The 23,926-nt window shown below is 40.8% G+C and overlaps 1 protein-coding gene across 4 annotated transcripts in view; it reads left to right on the top strand.

Annotated features, from left to right (window-relative positions):
* Window positions 1–23,926, top strand: part of PTPRU (protein tyrosine phosphatase receptor type U) — a 236,481-nt gene that overhangs the window by 108,317 nt on the left and 104,238 nt on the right. For all 4 annotated transcript variants that reach the window (XM_077481757.1, XM_077481759.1, XM_077481758.1 and 1 more), the window contains exons 2-3: window positions 20,588–20,707; window positions 22,175–22,446. In XM_077481757.1, coding sequence (XP_077337883.1) covers window positions 20,588–20,707; window positions 22,175–22,446 — 392 coding nt within the window. The remainder of the gene's footprint in view (window positions 1–20,587; window positions 20,708–22,174; window positions 22,447–23,926) is intronic.

Below are 23,926 nucleotides of genomic sequence, written 5' to 3'. Positions count from 1 at the left end.
AATCTGGAACCACCCACGGTGCAGACAGAGACACATTTAGGTGAGCATAAGATTATACTCCACCGAACATCAACACACCAGGCCTCTTACCAAAGCAAATGGAGCACTGAATTACAGGTGGTCAAACAATCATGATATGTCCACAGAGCCACAAAATCACTTCAATTGGATCATAGGTGGCTGGGTCTTGTAGTCTCACCAAATGGAAATTCATAGGTACATGCATAGAATACAAGAAAGCAACTCCTCATGGTGTAGTATGTAAAACCAGGATACATTTATTTCTTAAAAAACAACCAGGGTACTAACATTTTGTTAAATAAAAACAAGCATGTCAGAAGCTGCAGTCTGTCATGGATAGCACTTGTTTCCAACCACAAAGATTGCCGCGATCATCACGTTACAGCCTTGTGACGTCAGAGCTCCACCGCACACAGCGTTTCGTCCAATGGAACGTCATCAGGGGCTTGGTCAGAGCTTGTCATATCCTCTTTATATAGGAGGGAGGGCAAGATAAAAATGCCCATTCCCCCTGCACTCCAAGCCTCTCTCTCAGCCGCTGGAAGCAGAAACGCGTCATAACTGAATGTTTACACCACGGCTTAGACATAGAGGACCAGAAACACCCACGGCGGCCATGTTTAGGAAGACCAGATAGGAAACATTATATAATATACCAGTCTAGTTTCTGAGAGAGGGAAGGAGAAAGAACCAGGCCAAATTGGAAACAAAGATAATAGATATATAAAATGGAAGTACTCAAAAATATTCAAAAATGGAAATAAAAGTAAAATATTAATAGAATTTACAGCTTAATCAAAAACGAACTATGGAATATATGCAATGCTGCCATCTAGTGGTTGAAAACAGGTAGTACAGAAAATGTAAATACATTAAAAACAACATGAAAAAAAAACTAAACTAAACTAAAACTACTAAAAAAGGGAAGAATAATCTAGGGATTCATCTATTGTTAAAGGCATTGACATCCCATTCTATGTTTAAGCCAAATGGTCTATAAGATTTTAAACAGAAAATCCACCAGGTCTCCATCTTTGAGATCTCCCTCCTGATGTGGCTGCCTCTCCAATGAGGATCAAACCTATCTCTAGTCATAAAAGATGTACCCTTTAAATTCTTACCATGGCACAAATTATAATGTTTTGATAAACTATGGTTTAAAAAGCGAATATTCTCCAAATGCTCCTTAAGTCTAGTTTCTAGCTTACGAATAGTGCGACCCACATAGTGTAGGCCGCAAGGGCACGTGATCATATAAACCACATTCTTGGTAGAACAAGTGATGAAAGATCCCACATCGTATGTTTGACCAGTAACATTAGAACTGAAGAAAAGGTACTGTCTCTGCCTGAGACAATTATTTTGACACACCTTGCAATTTCTACATCGATAATAACGCTTAAAATCTGCAAAAAAAAATGGTCTTACTGGGGGGTCTAATTACATTTGGGACTATCTGGAGTCTCAGAGGGGGTACACCTCTATAGGTGACCCTGGGTAGTTCCAGGAGTAAGTGACCTAGTATTCTATCATTTTTTAGAACACCCCACTGTTTTCTAAAAATCTTTTTGATTGAAAAATGTTGATTCGAATAGGTAGTATAAAACGAAAAGCGGGAAGAAAATTCTCCCCCTTCATATTTAATTTTAGGCTTTAGACTTAAGGAGCACTTGGCGAATATTCGTAAAGGCTTTTTGAACCATAGTTTAGCAAAACATTATACTTTGTGGCATGATAGGAGTTTAAAGGGTATATCTTTTATGGGTATAGATAGGTTTGATCCTCATTGGAGAGGCAGCGACATCAGGAGGATAATCTCAAAGATGGAGACCTGGTGGATTTTCTGTTTAAAATCTTATAGACCATTTGGCTTAAGCATAGAATGGAATTTTAATGTCTTTATCAACAATAGCTGAATCCCTAGATTATTATTCCCTTTTTTTAGTATTTTTGGTTAGATTTATTTTCATGTTGTTTTTATGTATTTACATTTTCTGCTCTACTTGTTTTCGACCACTAGACGGCAGCATTGTGTCTATTCTGTAGTCAGTTTTTGATTAAGCTGTAAATTCTATTAATAGTTTACTTTTATTTCCATTTTTGGATATTTTTGAGTACTTCCATTTTATATATCTATTATCTTTTTCAATGTGGCCCGGTTCTTTCTCCTTCCCTCTCTCAGAAACTAGACTGGCATATTGTATAGTGTTTCCTATCTGGTCTCCCTAAACATGGCCGCCGTGGGTGTGCTGGTCATGTATTCTAAGCCGCGATGTAAACATCCGGTTATGACGCCGTTCTGCTTCTGGCAGATGATAGAGAGGCTTGGAGTGCAGGGGGAATGGGCATTTTTATCTTGCCCTCCCTTCTATGTAAAGAGGATATGACGAGCTCTGACCACGCCCCTGATGATGTTCCATTGGACGAAAGGCCACATAGGGTGGAGCTCTGACGCCAATTATCTGTAACGTGCTGATCGGGCCATCTTTGTGGTTGGAAACAAGTGCTATCCATGACAGACTGCAGCTTCTGACATTTTTTTATTTAACAAAATGTTAGTACCCTGGTTGTTTTTTAAGAAATAAATGTATCCTGGTTTTAAATAATACACCATGAGGAGTTGCTTTCTTGTATTCTATGCATGTACCTATGAGTTTCCATTTGAGACTACAAGACCCAGCCATCTATGATCCAATTGAAATGGTTTTGTGGCACTGTGGACATATCATGCTTGTTTGACTACCTGTAACTGAGTGGTCCATTTGCTTTAGTAAGAGGCCTGGTGTGTTGATGTGGAGGGTAACCGCATGCTCACCTAATTGTGTCTCTGTCTACACCGTAGGTGGTTCTAGTTTGTTCGCTGAACAAGGACTTTGTCTTAAACACTATGGACTCTTAATTTTATGTTTTTAGCGCTGAATACACTCATCTTTCATGCCTTTATTTTCACAATACGATTTATGCCAGCTGCTTTACTTGTGTTAGTGCAGTGATTAATCTTGAATTTAATGCAAGAAAACTGTTGGGAGACGTGCACAAAGGAATGTCACCCATTGTGACATACATCTTCACGGCAGAAAATTCAGGTCTTTCTTTAATTACAACTGCAGAAAAAAAAATGAACATTGCATTTAAATTTACATTAGTGAGTTATTATTTATTTTATATTATTATTATACAGCATTTATGTAACGCCAGCAGTTTGCGCAGCACTTTACAAAATGAAGGAAGACATTACAGTTACAATACAATTTCGTTCAAGAGAAATCAAAAGGCCCTGCTCGTTAAAGCTTACAGTCTAAGCTTTGTATGAGCTTTTAATGACTGGGTTCACATATACATCAATAAAACTAGGCTATAACAAATGTAGTGTAGCAAACAGCAAACAAATATACATAGCAAACAATAAAAAGTATAAATATAGCCAAAACTTTAAAAGAGACGTATAGGGTTTTTTTTTTTTTTATTAGTATCATACTTACCTAGTTGGATACAGCATCTGCCAGCCTCTAACACTGAGAACTGAGTGATTGAGCACTGCTGATCGCTTGGTTCTCAGAGCTCCGTGAGCAGAGAGCTGCTGACTGTCAGTCACTGGAGCGCTGGGCTGTGGAGGGGCAGGAGAGGCCAGCTCAGGCTTTCAGCGCCTCGCAGACAAGCTGAGCTGGGTGCCAGTCCAGGGATCTGGGCATATCCTGATTCGATTGGTCATGATGATGCCTGAGCCTGGACTGACTCTATGATGTCAGCAGAGAGCGGACTTCGCTCTCTGCTGACAATGGGTCACAGGAGTGCAAAACTGACTGAAATCCTGTGACCCATACGAGAAATACAGCCAAGTAAGCTTTAGCTGTACTTCTACTTTAATTGTGAATTTGGATAGAGTGGTGATGGGATAAAGCCACTGTCTATTCTTGAACTGCTGTCTGTGAGAGAGATACTCCCTCAAACGGTCCCGATTATCATTGTCATTAGGAATGAAAGCGAGGGTAAATACAAAAATATGAGTGGCCATCAGAACAAGAATAAAGGGAAAATCTTCCAATGGGGCACTTGTTTCTGTGACAACAGTCTAAGAGGGGATTTCTTTTACATTGTAAAGATATCCCTCACTTCCTGTTGAGCCTGCAGAGCGAGAATTGAAGGGAAATCTCCCTAATGAGACATCTATGACAAAAAAATGAAATAAAAACAAAAAATGTATTAAAAGATTATTGTCTTTTTTTTTTTACAGCATATTTGTTTTTGCATGCCTACTGAGTAGGTATGAGTAAAGAGTATCAGTTTTGGGCTGCATTCAGATATTTGCAGTGTGTTGCTGCATGCATGTTATCATTTGTTATATTGCACGTTCATTTACTGTACAGTAAGGCGGCTTATTTTGAATTGGCTCAATATATCACTTTTGACTTGCTTTTTAATTTTTTTTAGCGTACCACAATGCAGATATGTTAATATCTGTTTATTTTGGATCACTAAAATGCCATTAAGGTGCCATTAGCGTGGTACTTTGGTTTGCACACGATTGCAGTGTAAATACGGTTGTGTAGAAACGTTTACATATCCTATCAGAATTTATGATTTTTTGGCCATTTTTCAGAGAATATGAACGATAACTCAAAAACATTTCTTTCACTCATGGTTAGAGTTTGGTTGAAGCAAATCAATCGTGTTTACTCTTTTTAAATCATAATGAGAACAGAAACTACTCAAATGACCCTGATTAAAAGTTTACATACCCTGGCGATTTTGGCCTGATAACATGCACACAAGTTAACACATTGAATTGCTATTAAAGATAACCATCCTCACCTGTGATCTGTTTTCTTGTAATTAATGTGTGTGTATAAAAGGTCAATGGGTTTCTGGACTCCTGACAGACCCTTGCATCTTTCATCCAGTGCTGCATTGAGGTTTCTGGATTCTGAGTCACGGGGAAAGCAAAAGAATTGTCAAAGGATGTGCGGGAAAAGGTAGTTGTACTGTATAAAATAGGAAAGGAATATAAAAAGATATACAAGGACTTCAAAATGCCAATGAGCAGTGTTCAAACTCTAATCAAGAAGTGGAAAATGAGGGGTTCTGTTGAAACCAAACCACGGTCAGGTAGACCAAAAAAATTTCAGCCACAACTACCAGGAAAATTGTTCAGGATGCAAAGAAAAATCCACAAATAACTTCAGGTGAAATATGGGACTCAAGATGCACAATAAGGAGGCACCTGAGGAAAGATGGGCTGCATGGTCGACTCACCAGAAGAAAGCCATTAGTATGCGAATGCCAGAAAGTATCCCACTTACAATACGCCAAATAGCACAGAGACAAGTCTCAAACCTTCTGGCACAAAGTAATTTGGAGTGACCTTTTTGGCCGCAACCATAAATGCTACATTTGTCAACACGGCCTGTGATGAAAGGTACACCCTTCCTACTGTGAAACATGGAGGTGGTGGGTAGTTTCTGTTGTAATTATGATTTAAAAAGAGTAAACACAGTTGATTGGTAATAAATGGCTTCAGGCAAACACTAACCAGTGAATAAAAAGTTTTTATGTTTTCATCCATATTCTCTGAAAAATGGCCAAGAAATCATAGATTAAGCCAGGTTATGTAAACTTATGAGCACAACTGTATGTGAATCTGGCTTTACAGGACGTTTATAAGCTTGTTTGACCAAGTAGCTGATGCACTCATTGTAAGTATGAGAGTGAAATACAAAACCTTGTTCCTTTATAACAGAGTAAACTAGTGATGTAACCCAAGTCTATTAAGTTTGCACCAGGAAGTACACTTGAAATCCATCTGTACAACTTTTACAGAACATTTACCATATGTGCAATAATGATTTAACAGGATACTTTCCAAAATATGTTTTAAAAATTATTTTTAAAGTTAATATTTTAGTTCACATTATCAGCTTTGCTAGATGATTACAGTTGTTTACAATCTTCTGCAATGGTATTGTGAACACATTAGAACATAGGTCTCAACAGTCTTATTTTTGGGGACAGTCCTTCTTTTGGAACTTAAAATGGTTTTAAAGGCTGAAGGTTTTTTTTACGTTCATGTGTTGTATGCCCCCCTAGTACTTGCTTGAGCCAGATCCTGATCCTGCAATGTGCACGAAAGCTGAGGCTCTTCTTTGCCCCTCTCTGCTGAGACACAGCAGTGGGACGCATTGGTTACTCCACTAGTTTGGAGGGAGCTGGACTGAGCCATACAGAGGCGGCTTAGGAGCGAGCATGAACGACCAAGCTGCTTGCTCTGGGGGCATTCGGCAAGGGGGACCCGACAAAGAGGGGGATCGGGCTGCTTTGTGCAAAACCATTGCACATGATAGGTAAGTATGATGTGCTTATTATTAAAAAACAAAACAAAACAGAAAAAAAAACAAAGCTTTAGAACTACTTTAAATAAAATGTATTCTTTTTTTTTTTTTCCACAATCGCTTTATGTCTCTCATAAAACCAATCTATAGTATTAGGTATGTGTTATTTATTCAGTACTAAATATATTTGCCACTTGCAGCTAGTGGGTGGTTTTGCTAAAGAAAAAAGGTGCTAAAATAAAACAAACTTGTGCAGTAGAGTTGGAAATGTAGAACTCCAGCTCCAGGCATGTGAGCGTCACTCTGTCCTGGAATCCTGTGAGTCTGGGCTGTGGAATTACATCCTCTCATGCACATTTTCATGATGCCATGGGATCACAGGGAGTTAAAGAGGAAGTAAACCCCTTCAAACCACTTTGACCTACAGGTAAGCCTAGATTAAGGCTTACCTGTAGGTCCAAGCAATATCTCCTAAACCTATATGGTTTAGGAGATATTTGCCCGAAAATGGGCACCGCTGTCTACGGCGCATGCGCCGTAGACAGCGGCGCGCAGGCGCACTAAATGCGCCAAGTCCAAGAATGGATTTGCCTAATTTGTCGACTCCCGTGCGCATGCGCGGGAGTGACGTCATCGCGGCTTCGCCGAATGGCAGCGTCGGAGCTGCGAGACGCGACTCCCGTGCGCATGCGCGGGAGTGACGTCATCGCGGCTTTGCCGCTGTCATTGGTCGGAGCTGCGAGACGCCACCAGCAAGATGGACGCGGCGGACTACAGGGATCAGCGGCGACTTCGCTGGCTCCTGTGTCAGGTAAGTGACACATAATGAGCTACTATGCGATGCATAGTAGTCCATTATGCTTTACCTTTGCAGGGAAAAAAAGAGGAAGTAAACCCATCAGGGTTTACTTCCTCTTTAAATGGAGTTGGCTGTGGTTCAGCCCATAATGAGATGGTATCTAAAGGCAGAGGAGGAGTTTTGCAGGGGAAAACTCAGAGTTTAAAGTAAAACTATAGGCAAATGTATTTTTTTTTTTTCATTTTGGATGGTTATAACCCCAGTTTTTTGTTGCCATCTGTGTCCCATTAGGGAGATTTACTTTAATTTCATGTCCCATAGCCAAAACAGGAAGTGAGAGAAAATCGCTGCAAATTAACCACTTGGCGCCTGCGTTATACCCGAAAGACAGCTACAGTGGAGGCTTAAAATGCTGGGAGGGCATACATGGATGTCCTCCCATTCTCGCGCTGCCTTGGGATTCGGCTGATCACTGATAGAGGTAAAGGGCCAATCACAGCGGCACCATGTGATCAGCTGTCAGCCAATCACAGCAGAAGACAGTTGTCGGCTTTTTTCCCCCCTCAGGCTGTTAGTGTGAAGAAAAGAAGAAAGCCATTAACCAGCTACTGCTGGAGTGACATCAGTGCCCCTTAGTGCCCACAAATGCTGCTAATTAGTGCCTACCAGTGCCACCAATCAGTTCTGCCAATCGGTGCCTATCACTGCCTCATCATCAGTGTCACTTATCAGTGCTGCCTATCAGTGCCACCTATCAGTGCCGTCTATCAGTGCCACCTCTCTGTGCCTCCTCATCAGTGCCCACCAGTGCCACCTATCAGTGCCCACCAGTGCCACCTATCAGTGCCCATCAGTGATGGAGTAAAGTTACCTGTTTGCAAAATTGTATAACAAAATATGAAAACTTTTTTTTTCCCAAATTTTTTTTGTTTATCAAAAAAAAAAAAAAAAAAAGGGGCGTTGCTAGGGGGTGGCTATTGGGGCTATAGCCCCAATCTGGGGCCCATAGCTCTGAGCGTCTTGTTGCAGGGTCCCTGCCTAACTAGCGGGTTGCAGCTGCTGCGGTGGGCAGGCTGGCTGTATGAGAGAGGCGGAGCAGAGGAGAGAAGCGAGCGGGCGGACGAGCAGAGATGATATCTCTCTCGGCCTGCTCCACATCAGCACTCTTCACAGCAGGGCCTCTTCAATTTGGGAGTGAGGTGCGGTGAGCAGCAGAGAGATTACATCATCTCTCACTGCCCGCCACACATCAGTGTTCTTCCGCCCTCACAGCACGGTGGACTTGAGGTCACATGCTTCCTGTTATCGTGGAGAGCCACTTTGCAGTCAGACCCCCTTGCTTCAATGTCGGAGGTGCAGCGGGGAGCTGCCAGATGACATTATCTCTCACTGCCCGCCCTGCATCACCGTTCTTCTGCCCTCACTAAATAGACCAGTGCTGTCAGCCTGCCACCAATGCAGTGTCAATGCACATTTGGTGGCACTGGCTGACATGGCAAGTGACAATCTACATCATTTGTCAAGTGACAACCCACATCTGGTGGCTGGTGACCTTGCAAGTGATAGTTTGCAAATGGTAGCAGGAGATGTGGCGATCTGCAAATGGTGTGAAGAGACATGGCACGTGACAATCTACAAATGGTGGTAGGAGACGTGGCAAGGGACAATCTGCAAATGGTGGCAGGTGACATGGCAATTTGCAAATGGTGGCAGGTGATGTGGCAATGGCAATCTGCAAATCTGCAAATGGTGGCAGGTGACATGGCAAGTGGCAATCCACATCTGCTGCCAGGTGAAAGTGGCAAGTGACAATCCACATCTGGTGGCAGGTGACATGGTAAATTACAATCCACATCTGGTGATGGTGGCAAGTGACACTGCATCTGGTGACAGGCGACAGTGGCAAGTGACACGCTGCATCTGGTGGCAGGAGATGTGGCAAGCGACACGCCCAGGGCTACCACTGATTTTGCAATATGGTGAGTTGAACCACTTCCTTATATATTAGTATGCAACAATATAAATAATGCACTTCAATCACGCTGACACCACCATGGTGCAATGATGATTAAAGCGCCAACACCAGTCATTGCTCTTGAAAAATTCCTTACCACCGGTCTCCGAACCCCCCCGCTGGCATGAAAAAAGGTTGGTGCTATGGGCTCTAGCCCCATATCTTTTGCAGACCTAGCAACACCCCTGCCAATGGTGATTAAATATGACCAAAAGAAAGTTCTGTTTGTGTGAAAAAAAAAGAGAAAAAAAAAAAAGTTGATATGGTTACAGGGTTGCATGACTGCGCAATTGTCATTCAAAGTGTGACTGCATCGAAATCTGAAAATTGGCCTGCCCAGTAAGTAAGTGGTTAAGGGAATCCCTTGGGGCCCCTCACATCACCAGAACTTGTGTCCCCATTCAACGATTCACCTCTATCAGTGAAAGTCTCTGAGGCTGTCACAGCCACGTGCAATGAATGTGATTGTGGCTAGGTAGTGTGGCATTTACAAGGTTAAATCGGGCAGTGAGGAGGCCACATATTGGTGCGGTCATCTGATTGAGAAACAGCGGCTTCCTTGTGTCAGGGCGCACTTGTTAACAGAACTACTGGAGGCATGGTGTCACCCGCCAGATCCTATTGCCCATCTGTTGTCGGCGTTCCCTCCCCTGAAGTAACTGATTGCTTCAGGACACGGGAGTCAGAGCTTCACCCCACGATTTATAAAGAGGTATTCCCACTGATCTCTATTATTAAGCCGTAAAGGTAGGAGAAGGCGGATGCAACATTTTTTTTTTTTTTTTTTAACAAGGAGGCAACATTTTTAACAATACTTCTAATCAGCCTTCTCTTCCACTTTAAGTTGGGTATTATAGCAAAAGGTTTGTTTTTTAATTTAAACAGAATCAGCACAAAGCACATGGCTCTGTATGTCATGAACAATACCCTAATCTGAATATTTTTTTGGAAAAAAAATAAGAATAAAACCCCTTATAAACCTTTAAGCTTTAAATTGGAAATTAGCAAATAGAATTTACCAAAACCCATCATATATTTTTTTTCTACAGACACAAACAAAGAAAAGGTTACAATGTTGCTTGTAACTAATTTACACAAGTTTGTGTTGTCTTTACCATAATATATGAGTGTGTTTGTTTTTTTTTTTTGTTTTTTTTTTTGCTATGGGCAGCACAACATTTTTTTAAATAATCACTTCAAGTTTGTTCAGCTGATTTGTGCTAGTATATCTTTTCTGCTGCAGTGGATCTATTGTCTGCAGATACATGTAAAAACATGTCTTTTGTAAGTATTGATGCTCTGAATGTTTGTTTTTTCATGAAATGATGGAGAATATGACGGAGATGTACCTTTTGTCTATAAAGGTTGGCTTCTTTCCAATCACGTCAGGGTCCCATAGATATTTGCCCTCAACTTTTCATCTAGTGATGACCTAGCCAGCTCTACTATCAGAATAAATAGGGTTTCTCATTTCTGGTGTATTGTAAGCTGAAATACCAGTTTATAGCTTTTGTTGCAAGTTGATGAATACTCCCTCATTTTGCTATCAGGGTCTTGGATAGCAGTGCTGAAAACTGTAATCCAAAATTGACTTTTACCTAAATGTTCCATTCTTCAGAGCTCCAATGTTACTGTAACCATAGCCCCCTGTGGTCGTATGATTTGTAGCTCCTTCTGATTTCAACCCTTCACATGGTTGATCTGAAATTAATGCTAGAAATGAAATTCTGGCTAGTGAGGAAAATGATGGAATGACAGGTGACCTACTCTACAGGCATTTTAACCCCTAAAAGTCTGCAGCACCTTGCATCAATCATGTGCAATGCACACAGCATAACCATACCAACTTTAATGGACTACATTTAGTGGATGATACTGTCTGGGGAATGTGACGGGGGGCATTTTTGCTTTGTATTGCAGCCATGGCATGCGTACACTCTCTCACGACTGCCTTTCCAGCTAAGGGAAGGTTGGAAAGTCACAGCTCAACCACCTGTTCTTACTACCCTCTCAACCGCGAGGCCTGTGAACAAGGCCTAAGACTAGGTTCCCCTCACTTTAGAAATATGTCCACTCACTTCTTGTTGTGTCTTTAGAGCAGGAAGTTGGGTAACATCCTCCCAATGGGACACAGACATCAGAAAAAAACAGACAGGGCTTTTAAACCTTCCCAATGCTATATAATATATTGGCATTACATCTACTTTAACTGCATCAGTAATGTTTTTTTAGTTTTCAATGCTGTGATATATATATTTTTTTTAATCAATAGTTTTTATTAAAGTTTACATTTTTATCAAGACAAATGACAGAAATTATGACTAAATAACATATCAGTTACAGTATTTAGATACATAGATAATAGTATCCATAAATAATAAAAAAATATAATATAAAGAAAACCATATTAATTATCTCAATTATAATAGGGATAATAAAGGTAATGATCGGGAGGTTATCAATACATCCATCAATGCTGTGATATTTTGACAATTACTTAGACATACAACACTGTACCCAAATAAGTTTTAGATCTTTTTTTTTTTCAAAAGTTGGAGATTCTTTTTGGTGATATTTTATAATCACTTGTTTTTTTTGTTTTTTACTATATATAAAAAAGAAAAATAAACATTTAGAAAGAAAACATTACTTTCTGTAAAAAATAAAATGGCATAACAAAAATAAAATGGCAGGACAATAGGAACTCCTGTAATGACCCCTTTTCAAAAAGTAAACACCCCAAGGTGATCTAAGTACTTGCCGCAATTTATTCAAAATGAAGAAACATGGAGGTATTGAGGTGATTAGACACAGAGCTTGGTAATGGTGCACTAGATACATGTACAGGCCACATACAGTGGGAGGATGGAAACGAGGAGGTTAATTTGTAGATGAGGAAAATATTGGAGGTAAGGGACTAATATGCAGGCCACTTAAGCCCCGTACACACTGTCAGAATATCGTACAAAAAACACCACATTCGAATTGATTGTGCAATAATCTGATCATTAGTACACAGCTTTCATCCAAAATTTTCCAAAGAGACAAACGCAAAAAAATTTCTTGTGCGATACCAGATTGTACGATTTTAGTTTATTCAGTACAGGTTTCATCTGAAAATACAATACAAATACATTATATCACTTCTGAATTTTTATTACTTTAGTGACCTAGTCGGTTTTCAACAATAATAAAAACAAAAAAACAGACGATCATTCGTCTGATAATATCATTGTGTGTACTAGGCTTTAGACAGGATGGACATCAGATGTACAAGTGAAGAGGGGGAGGTAAAAAGGGGAAAAACTATTCCACAATCACAAACCTGCTACCCGAAATTTGCTGCTGCCTCTGTTCTACAACTAATGAATGATCCATCATCAGTTGTGAGAGGAAGGGGGTGGACTCTCAAACGTACGCATTAGTACTGTTTACATTTGGAACCACTATGATTGGTCATCACATTGCTTACAAGGTACAGATCTGCTTGTATCAGCTCTGTACGCCATGCCTGTGATGTGAGCCGTCAGATGACAACTCAAATCACAGCAATGGGGTTACTGACCACCTGGAGGTTATTTATGCAGTGCCATTTATAAACGGCACTGCATGAATAAATGTCAGTCATATTGCCTGTGCTCCTTGCTCCTCTGCAGCTGTCACTGGGATCAGCTGTGTTGACAAGGAGTAGTGATGTCATGTGAAAATGCTTGGGCCTGGTGATTGGCTTCTATGTCTGGACACAATCACAAGGATGTAGGTCACTTACTCCTCTGTAACTGGAAGTGCTGGGTAGTGATGCCAATTGTGAAAGAGCTAGGGACTGTGTGGGAGCTCAAGTGTGTGTATATGGAGGTCAAGAGGACCCTTTCCAGAGATGCTGTTATGTTGCCCTGCATGGGCATGTTGACTGTGACTTTTTAGAAGTTCTAATGGGCCCTTATGAAAAATGACTACAACTGTTGCACAGATTACCGAGTCAGAAAATGAAATGAGTGTAATTATTTGTTTAACAGCATTTTTTAAATCAGTGACCTGCTTCAAAAGAAACCCCTACCGTCTCTGCATTTACTAAGTACTCAGCGTAATTGTAGACTGATGTCATAAAGTATGTTGAATTAAATTTAATTGTGGTACCCTTTGAATAAACCAGAGATACTCCTGGGAGCACTTGTACCACAGTTTGGGAAAGCTTGGCTCAAAGCATGCATTATAATCCTTTGATACAGTGCAGCAAATACGTGAATGGATGTTTTTATTTGTAAGCCCTGTGTGTGCCAAATACTTTACTTTGTAGAAGTGTTTTAAAATGTATTTAAGATTCTAGTGTGTATTGGAGCCTTTTCCTGTAATCTTTTAATCCTTTCCAGCAATGTAAGCTACAGACATGGTTACCTAGTAGAAAGATGAAAAAAATAATTTCAACTGATGAACAAAAAGACCCATGGGAGAGGCACTTCTAATTATGACCAATATTGGACACTTTAAGCTCTGGTTTATTTAGTTAGCTTAAACATTTGGATTTGTTTATAATTGCCAGATGACCCTGGGGAATATTGAGATACAGTTTCCAAACTACAGGAAACTGTCTACTCCCATCCTTCCTTTTTTCTTATTAATTTTTCCTTTTTTGATCATAGCACAAGCTGTTCTGTCCAGCAGCCCCCTCTGGTGTTATTGTTCTGAGCTCAGAGTCGTCAATTTGTTATTACATTGGGAGAGCTATATGCTTCCTGTTAATATAAGTAGGAAACTGTTACACCTATTAATTTCTCAGATCATTATTGTAAAGCTATCGCTTTCACTTGCAGTCACATAATATTATTTCTTAATGCCTTTAGTGTAGGAGATGTTTAATCTTAAAGCCCAATTACAGTTCAAACAGTCGGTTCACTTACATCCAACCGTTTGAGGGCCAGACTGTGGTCAGTGATAGTAAAAAAATTGTCCTTGCATCCGTGGTAAGTAAGAGTAATAAATGCCACTGTGTCTTTATTTGTATTGAAAACTCCCCTTGCATTGGTGTTGGTGGAAACACAAAAAATACCCCCAGCAATGGTGTCACTGGGAGTAAAAAAGTGACCCCCGTCACAGCCAGGACTATACAAGCACTATCAGGCAGGAGACCACTCCACCCAACAGTGTCTGTGAAGGAATGGCAGGTGCTGTTGCCTTTCTGCACAGCAGTTTCCCCTGGCATGCAATGAGAAAATCCTGAATGCAGGACCTTTTCTCATTGCAGGGGTCTATTTGTGGAAACCACTGTATGGTTTTGATTGCTTTGTGGATCCCCACTGAAATTCTCCTGCAAATGCTGTCCTGTTGATGGGCAATTCAAGGAGAAGAACTGTGAGGAAATCTTCTTTACAAGGACATAAGCAATAAAATGAAAGCTTGACAGACGCTGTAACCATTCCATGCCCAGCAAAAGATAAAATTTGGACTGCAGTCTTGTCTGGGAAAAAGTCTAGTTTAAAGAAAATGTGTTCCTTGCCCATACAAGGCAAAGGATCAGAGTTGCTTTCTAGAAGGTACCATAAGCAGATATTTTCACATCTTCTTTCCTGTGTTCGCAACTGCATTAATCCATCACATGTACCATTCCTGACAAGCTGCTGCTTTCTGAAACTTGACATCTTCAATTTCTAACCAGCCCCATGTGTCAGCATTGTGGCCTAGTATTTGGCCACGCGAGCAAGCTTTGGAGCTTTATGGGTAGGCAGATGACAGTCATGCATTCTCACATAAAAAAAAAAAAAAAGAAAGGCGCCTCTAAGTGCAATATTAAAAGATTTAATCAAGTACACAAGGGGTTAAAAGCACTTGCAGGATCATAGATAGCTGAAAGCATGTAGCATGGAGTCCTCCGTCCACAAATGGAGAGCCAAGTAATACCGTTCAGCAGCTGTCAGACTACTTGCATGCAGGAGGGAGGAGGCAGTGAGGCGGCCTGTGTTCCTGGTTCCACACCGATGGTGTCAGTGAGAGGTGGTGGGCGGTAACGCGTTTTGGAGCATGCACAGCTCCTTTGATGCTTCTCCTCACCCAAAGTGCTGCCTGAAGTGCCATCCAACTATCACCTCCCCTGACCAGCCACCACCTCCACCAGAGCACTCTTTCCTCATTTCTATATGCATTCTCTCATACCTTGGCATATATTTTTTTTGTTGAGTTAGTGAAGTAATGTAGGGAATATGAGTAAAGCCTACCTATGCTTCATATGAATCGGACCCCTTAGTTTTGATTCTGGTGTTGATAGAAATCTTTCATGCAAACTAGAAAGGTTGCAAGACACACTTGGTGTGGAAAGCATGGTTATGCATGGTCTGTGCCTGTAACTCAGCTTACATGAATATTCTGAGTGTTGGTATCTGCATAAGCATTGTGTACTTCTGCCAGGCATGAAAAGGGAAGCTGGAGACAACCCAAGAGCGAGGTAGCCAATATACATAAAAAAAGAGAGTTTTCAGAAATCAGTGACCTACAAACTACCTTTGTTCTGGGGAATGAGTTATTTAAAAACAGCTTGTGGAAATGTGACAAACGTAGTAATTCTGGGGAAGGTCAGCATTCACAGCAAAAAATTTTTTATAGGTACAAATGTTCCTGGGCTGGGACACAAATGTAATGTCCTCACACGACCTTACCTATCCATCCTATCAGTTTTGAGCAGAGATTAGTTGGAATGTAAAAGCAGCTTAACCACTTCAGGTCCCGAAGGTTTTACCCACTTCCTGACCAGGGCATTTTTTGCGATACGGCACCGCGTTACTTTAACTGACAATTGCGTGGTTGTGCGACACTGTACTCAAATAAAATTGATGTATTTTTTTTTCCTCACAAATAGAGCTTTCTTTTGGTGTTATTTGATCACGTCTGCATTTTTTATTTTCTGCACTTTACACAAAAAAAGACGGATAATTTTGAATAAATAACAATATTTTTTTACTTTCTGTTACAAAACATTCCCAATAAAAAAGTCGAAAAAAATAGAATTTCTTCATCAGTTTAGGCCAATATGTATTCTGCTACATATTTTTGGTAATAAGTGTATATTGATTGGTTTGCACAAAAGGTACCGCATCTACAAACTATGGGATAGATTTATGGCATTTTTATTTGTTTTAGTTTTTTTTTTTTTTTTTTTACTAGTAATGCCAGCGATCAGCTATTTTTATCAAGACTGCGACATTGCAGCGGACAAATTGGACATTTAGTGGCACTTTTTGGGAACCAGTCACACCAATACTGTGATCAGTGCTAACAGAATGCACTGTTACAGTATAAATGACACTGACAGCGAAGGGGTTAACACCAGGAGTGATCAAGGGGTTAAGTGTGTCCCTGGGAGGTGCTTTGTAACTGTGTGGGGGACAGATATACCGGAGAAGAAGAGATCCGTGTTTCAGCTTAGCTGAAACACAAGATCTCACTTTTTCTCCCTGACAGATCAGTGGTTTTCCTTGTTTACATAGGCACACTGCTGCTCCATCTCTCCACTGAACGATTGGCATGTTGTGGCGGCAGTCATCCAAGTACATGATTTTGCGCAGCCAGACTGCCCTGTTGCAGTATATATGTGGTGGGTGGTAAGGAAGTGGTTAAAGTACAATTCCAGGTATAGATATTTTTACATAGTTGCATTGATCCAGCTTGGATCAATTTAATGATGTAGATACCATAACTGTGGGATCCTTCTTAAAACTTAAAACTACAGTGATCTCCACCAACCTCTGGGACCTGTTATCTCATTGCATTTTTCCACTAAATGCAAAGCGTTTGTATTGATTGAGAAAATGTGAAGAATTCTCTGATAGAACCCGTGCCTGGTGGCTGACCTCCTGTGTTCACAATACAGTAAGGCAGCTGCTCTACAAATACTGTAGCTGCTGACTTTTAATAAAAGAACACTTACTTGTTGAGGGATCCAGCGATGTTGACACCCAAGCTGATTCTTCAATTGACTTCGGGTGCAGGTGTCGGCATCATAAGTAAGGGAAACAGGCAGTGAAGCTTTGCAGCTTCACAGATGGTTTCCTACTGTGCATGTGCGAGTCGTGCTGCGCTTTGTGAATAGTTCCATAGCCTTCTGGGACCTGTGATCCCAGAAGGCTGCGGGGACAGAGGGGGGCCAAACTTCCGGCTCAGATCACAATGGTGCATCTGACCGGTAGTGGGAGTGGGTACCTGTCAAAATTAGTTACCCGTTCCGCCCCACCCAAAAAGTGCAAAACATGGCTTGCAAACAAACGGAACTTCCCCTTTTGGGTGAAGTTCTGCTTTAAGCATACAAACGTTACCAAAACTATGTAATATTAGGACCTACTTAATTGCCAATTAATCTGTATCCAATCAGTCAGTCTTGTTGGATCTAAAGGAGATTGTACAGTGAAAATTGGAACTTGTAAAGGCTGGCCACAATCTCCTTCCTCTACTCCCTGCTGTGCTGGAGAGAATGGCTATAATCAGATCATTAAAATATATGTGGTGGAGTTGTGGAAAATGAACAGTCTTCTGGGATAAGATCTTTCAGGTCATAGTCTTAATAACTTTATTTGCCTCCACCCCCAATCCTGCTCTTGCTGTTCTGGGAGTTGGAATTGACTATTGGCAACATGAAACCCAAACCTTTCTCGCTCATATTTTGATTATGGCCAGATTATCAATAGCAAGGCTATGAAGACAAAGTACCTCTCCCACATGGTAATACTGATTCTTAATACTCATGCCCACTTTGTATGTTTATTTGCTAACACACAATGTAAAGGACCTGTTTTCCAGGGACACTGGTCTTGCTGGGTAACAGATAACAGATTTACAGTATTGGCTTAATTACTGAGTTTTGACATCATGTTGCTGATTTTGTTTCAGACTTACGTGGAAAAAAAATGTTTAATCTAACATAAACCTCATTGGTTTTGGCAACTGCTTATGTTTCTGCGGTACATTTGAGACATGTACATCAGATTGAGGCCAATTCACCATGTGATTATCTGTAAGCAAAGCAAGGTAGTAGCGTCCATAAGGCTAAATGCACACTGGAAATTTAGGCCAGTGCAAATTGTAGTGGCAGGAATCAGATTACTGCTGTGGCTCTGAGCCGTTAGGTATGGCTGCCAGCCACAATAATAGGTCACCTGTGTGCGTTGTGTGCATCCCAGAGAGATCACCGCAGGTAATCACTTGATTGGTTGTCAGGTACAGCTAATCCAGATTTTGGTTGCTCTAGTTTTAATAAATTCCCTTCTATGTAGGTACCACCTCTTGCAGCGATTTAGACTCAGATTCCTTTTGCGGCTTTCAGTGGCTAAGGTCGCCAGCGGCTGCAACTATTCACAGCTCTCTGCCAGCGATTAGCTGCAGTGATGACTTCTGGTTGCATTTTGTGGATAGAAGATACAGTGGTGTGAAAAAGTGTTTGCCCCCTTCCTCATTTCCTGTTCCTTTGCATGTTTGTCACACTTAAGTGTTTCGGAACATCAAACCAATTTAAACAATAGTCAAGGACAACACAAGTAAACACAAAATGCAATTTGTAAATGAAGGTGTTTATTATTAAAGGTGAAAAAAAATCCAAACCATCATGGCCCTGTGTGAAAAAGTGATTGCCCCCCTTGTTAAAACATACTATAACTGTGGTTGTCCACACCTGAGTTCAATTTCTCTAGCCACACCCAGGCCTGATTATTGCCACACCTGTTCACAATCAAGGCATCACTTAAATAGGAGCTGCTTGACACAGTAAGGTCCACCAGAAGATCCTTAAAAGCTACACATCATGCCGAGACCCAAAGAAATTCAGGAACAATTGAGAAAGAAAGTAATTGAGATCTATCAGTCTGGAAAGGGTTATAAAGCCATTTCCAAAGCTTTGGGAATCCAGCAAACCACAGTGAGAGCCATTATCCACAAATGGCGAAGACATGGAACAGTGGTGAACCTTCCCAGGAGTGGCCGGCCGCCCAAAATTACCCCAAGAGCGCAGCGACGACTCATCCAAGAGGTCACAAAAGACCCCACAACAACGTCCAAGGAACTGCAGGCCTCACTTGCCTCAGTTAAGGTCAGCGTTCATGCCTCCACCATCAGGAAAAGACTGGGCAAAAATGGCCTGCATGGCAGAGTTCCAAGGAGAAAACCACTGCTGAGCAAAAAGAACATCAAAGCTCGTCTCAATTTCTCTACAACACATCTTGATGATCCCCAAGACTTTTGGGACAACATTCTGTGGACCGATGAGACAAAAGTGTAACTCTTTGGAAGGTGTGTGTCCAAGTATATCTGGCGTAGAAGGAACACTGCATTTCATAAAAAGAACATTATACCAACAGTAAAATATGGTGGTGGTAGTGTGATGGTCTGGGGCTGTTTTGCTGCTTCAGGACCTGGAAGACTTGCCGTGATAAAAGGAACTATGAATTCTGCTGTCTACCAAGAGATCCTGAAGGAGAATGTCCGACCATCTGTTCGTGTACTCAAGCTGAAACGAACTTGGGTTTTGCAGCAGGACAATGATCCTAAACACACCAGCAAGTCCACCACCGAATGGCTGAAGAAAAACAAAATGAAGACTTTGGAGTGGCCTAGCCAAAGTCCTGACCTGAATCCTATTGAGATGTTGTGGTATGACCTTAAAAAGGCCGTTCATGCTCGAAAACCCTCTAATGTAACTGAATTAGGACAATTCTGCAAAGATGAGTGGGCCAAAATTCCTCCAGGACGCTGTAAAAGCCTCATTGCACGTTATCGCAAACGCTTGGTTGCAGTTGTTGCTGCTAAGGGTGGCCCAACCAGTTATTAGGTTTAGGGGGCAATCACTTTTTCACACAGGGCCATGATGGTTTGGATTTTTTTTCACCTTTAATAATAAACACCTTCATTTACAAATTGCATTTTGTGTTTACTTGTGTTGTCCTTGACTATTGTTTAAATTGGTTTGATGTTCCGAAACACTTAAGTGTGACAAACATGCAAAGGAACAGGAAATGAGGAAGGGGGCAAACACTTTTTCACACCACTGTAGCAGCTGATGGTTGCCAATCACAGCTGCTCCAGATTTTGGGTGTTCCAGTTTTAATAAATTCCCTTTTCTGCTGCTACTTCCTCCTGTATTGGGTCCATAAGGCTACATTCGCACCGGCAGTTTAGGCCACACTCAAACTTACTTCAACATGACCTTATGGTATGCACTAACTTTAAAAATGCCAGAAGGTTATCTGTTTGTGTTGTTTGAAAACTACATTCATTTTGGCCACCTCAGGTTTTATTTATGTGACAAGTCTTCTAACTTCTCTGTCTGCCCCTATTATTAAAATGTTAATTTGGGATGTTCTGGCTCAGTAAATACATTTTACAGTACATTTTCCAGATGCCTATAGAAGTATATCTTTATGACTGTATTTATGATTTTTTTGCTTCTTTCTACAGCTGGCTGTACCTTTGAAACTCATAGCGACATTGGTCCCTGTGAGGTGACACAAGGCACAGAGGATGATTTTGATTGGCACAGAGTGCAGGATCCTCATGGCAACACTGATTTACCCCAAGGTGAGCACCCAAGTAGCGAATTCATGTCTGTTGGTCCATTCTGTGTGTACCAGTAAATGTACGACTATAGTATGTTGCTTCATTGATAAAGTATCTTCCTGACAGTTTTTAAGAAACAGTTCCATCCTTTTGGTTAGTGTTTATACTTATGGGTGAAACTGTGTATTTGAAAAGATTCAGGTTAAAGTGGATCTTCAGGATCTTCCCCGTAATTTTTTTTTTTTACATTTTTTTACACCCCTGCCTACCTTGATGCAGGTTTTGAGCATTTTAGATACTCACCTGCATAGAGGTTCCAGCAGTGTCCTGCAGAGTCCTCTCAGAATTCTGCCCCGTTCGGTCCTGCGTCACTATATTTTTATATGACGTCATCCCAAGGCCCACAGGGTCTTCCGGGTTCAGTCGCCGGGCCTCTTGATGATGATGCACTGTGAAGCCTTCCCCCCTCCGCTCTGATCGGTGGAGCACTATGCCTCCTGGGATATGTGATTAATCCATCTCAGGAGGACAGTGCACGTCATTCACTTAAGTGGATGATTTGCATGGAGGGCTGGGCCAAACATTTAATACATTTTTTTTTCTTAAAAGTAAAACAAAACAAAACAAAAAAATGCATTCCCCATGTAAAGTAAGGGAGAAAGGGTGGAGAAGAGGTAACTTACCAAGAAGGGTGAAGGTCTTTAAGCAAGATGCTACCTCCAGCTTGTTACGCATGTATAGCACATGTCAGCACTGAAATAAACTTCAGGAAAGCCAAGAGTATACTACTTTGCAGTTTGTATGCATTTTAGCATACGTCTTAAGCCAGTGTTTCTATCCTTTGTTTTTTTTTTTGGGTTTTAAATGTACTTAAGACCTCTGTCATGTTTCATTGTTGTCTGTGTTCCCTCTGGGTGAGATTCAACCTATGTATTTGTCTTGGTGATCATCGTCACCTGAAACAGGAACGATGGGAAATCCAAAATGTTATGGTTATAATTAGAGCGAGAATAGGGGAAAAGTATTTTAGTAATTTGTTCTGGTGATGACTGTCTAACTTATAAGAGGGTATTTTCTGTCACTATAGAGATATTTGCGATCACATCCTGTTGTGTCTTCAGATCAGTAGGTGGGGGGGAATCGCCCAAACAAGGCACAGACATAAAGCCTGAGGGGATAGTTTAATATTCACTTCTCTGTTTAAAAAAGATCAATTTGGCTTTGCATTCACTTTTGTCCCCTCTGTCTATCTGTCTGTCTGTTTGTTTTTCTTTTGCTGTTTTGTGTGCTTTTATTATTGTTGTACTGCTTTTTCGGTTTTACTCTTGCATAAAATTCCCTGCCAAAATGTCATTCTGTCTCATTAATATACTTTTTCACGATCATTAACAGGTCATCCATTAACTTCATGTCATTATCCTGACTGTGTTATCCCTGTGCTTTGCATTGTAATTATTCTTTTCTTATTGATGTGGTTTCCCTATACAGGTTCTTACCTCCTGGTTAACTCGTCTGAACATGCTGCGGGGAAGCGGGCTCAGCTTCTCTTTCAACCTCTAAGTGAAAATGACACCCACTGCCTGCAGTTCAGCTATATTCTTCACAGCAGAGACGCCAGGGGTCCTGGCTCATTGCGAGCCTATGTGCGAGTGAATGGAGGTCCCCTAGGCACAGCTGTTTGGGAAGTTTCAGGGCCACGTGGAAAGCAGTGGCAACAATCAGAGCTTGCCGTGAGCACTTTCTGGCCCAGTGAATACCAGGTACCTGTAATGTACTGATTAGCAAATGCAGTTTTTGAAGGCATAAGCTGTGATTATGATGTGACAACATTGATTAAAAGCTATTCAATCACAGCTAATAATCATAGAGCATCGCTCTCTTAAGTTACGGATAGGAATTTTACCTTTAGTGCCTCTATAGTAAAATAGTCAGAGGCCCCCTGGCCCTAAACAAAACCTGCCATGTTTCTGTTGTCACTTCAAAAGCTGAGTAGTATCTGTGTTTACTGTAGGGAGACCAGTGAGTTGTGTGGACAGGTCTTCTATCAGGGAAAAAAAAAAAGCAAGTGCCATAGAGGGATGACTACAGCTAAATAAAACATGCTACTTCTGCAAAAGGTTTCCATATCACTGTACTGTAGAACCTTTGCACTTAGTTACAAGAATAAAATACGGTGTAAAACCTTATCTGTAGAAATCAGAATTGAGAACAGTTTAGCACAAATATTGTAATATGGAACAAAGCTAACACACAGGTTAAAGATCCCTTTTCTCAAAAAAAATGAACAGTTAATTTCAGCTGAGCCCAATGAGGTTTGATTTGTACAACCATATGACTGAAAATACAGATCGTTTTCCTTGTGTTACAGATTTACAAAATGAGCAATAATTATAGCTACTATTAGAAAGTGTTGACATTTTTAGGGGTTGCCTATGGCACCACCCTGTCCTAATGATACCTTGGGTTTCAGGGTGTGCAGTTGCATAAGAACCTGACAGAGGATCTAATCGCATGTATAATTAACTACTATTGTTTAAATACGCCAAAGTCACAAACTGCAATAATACAGATTTAGTAGAGTAGGCACCCCTATTTACCCCCTGACAAATAAGTGCTCACCAATTCTCACATTGTCTTTTTAAAGTGCAGGAGGCCTCTGGTCCTCTCAAGTGCAGTTCCTGGATGTGCTATGATCTTCAAGGGTGAAATATTGTTTTGTCAATAAAGGGAAATTGGATAGAGGGTTCCCGGAGTACTGTGGGTTATATAAAGAGACAACACAGCAGCGCAGCTTGGTTTTCAGATTAGATTGTCTGTTGGAAACCTCCAAATTAGCCTTCAAATAAAAGATGAGGCACTGCTCTGATGACTCATTGGAATTCTGTAAACAAGGGGCTTCTTAAGCAAAGTTGAAATGTGATCATGCCAGTGATGTGAAAGGGCTACTGGAGTGCCATCTTCTGGCTGCATAAAAGACTACACAATATTGATATACACTATTTCATAGTTACCTGACATTTTTCTTTTTTTAGTTCAGACAATAATAAAGAAAGCACATACTGTATGTAAAAATACATATTTTTAAAGAGCAGTAGAAAAGGTACAGTAATCAATGACAACCATAACAGATATGATTTCAGTTTGATGCAGCCACATCAGATGGGGGATGGTTGTTATGGGTTACTGTTCTCTTTAGATTACAGTTAATCTTTTCATTGCCTATTACATGGTCTATTTTAT

This window comes from Lithobates pipiens, unplaced genomic scaffold (genome assembly GCF_037356315.1).
Source record: "Lithobates pipiens isolate NorthernLeopardFrog02 unplaced genomic scaffold, aLitPip1_a1.2 Scaffold_16, whole genome shotgun sequence".
Lineage (NCBI taxonomy): Eukaryota > Metazoa > Chordata > Amphibia > Anura > Ranidae > Lithobates > Lithobates pipiens.
Note: the sequence above shows the minus strand (reverse complement) of the source record. Positions and strands in the feature narration are given on the sequence as shown.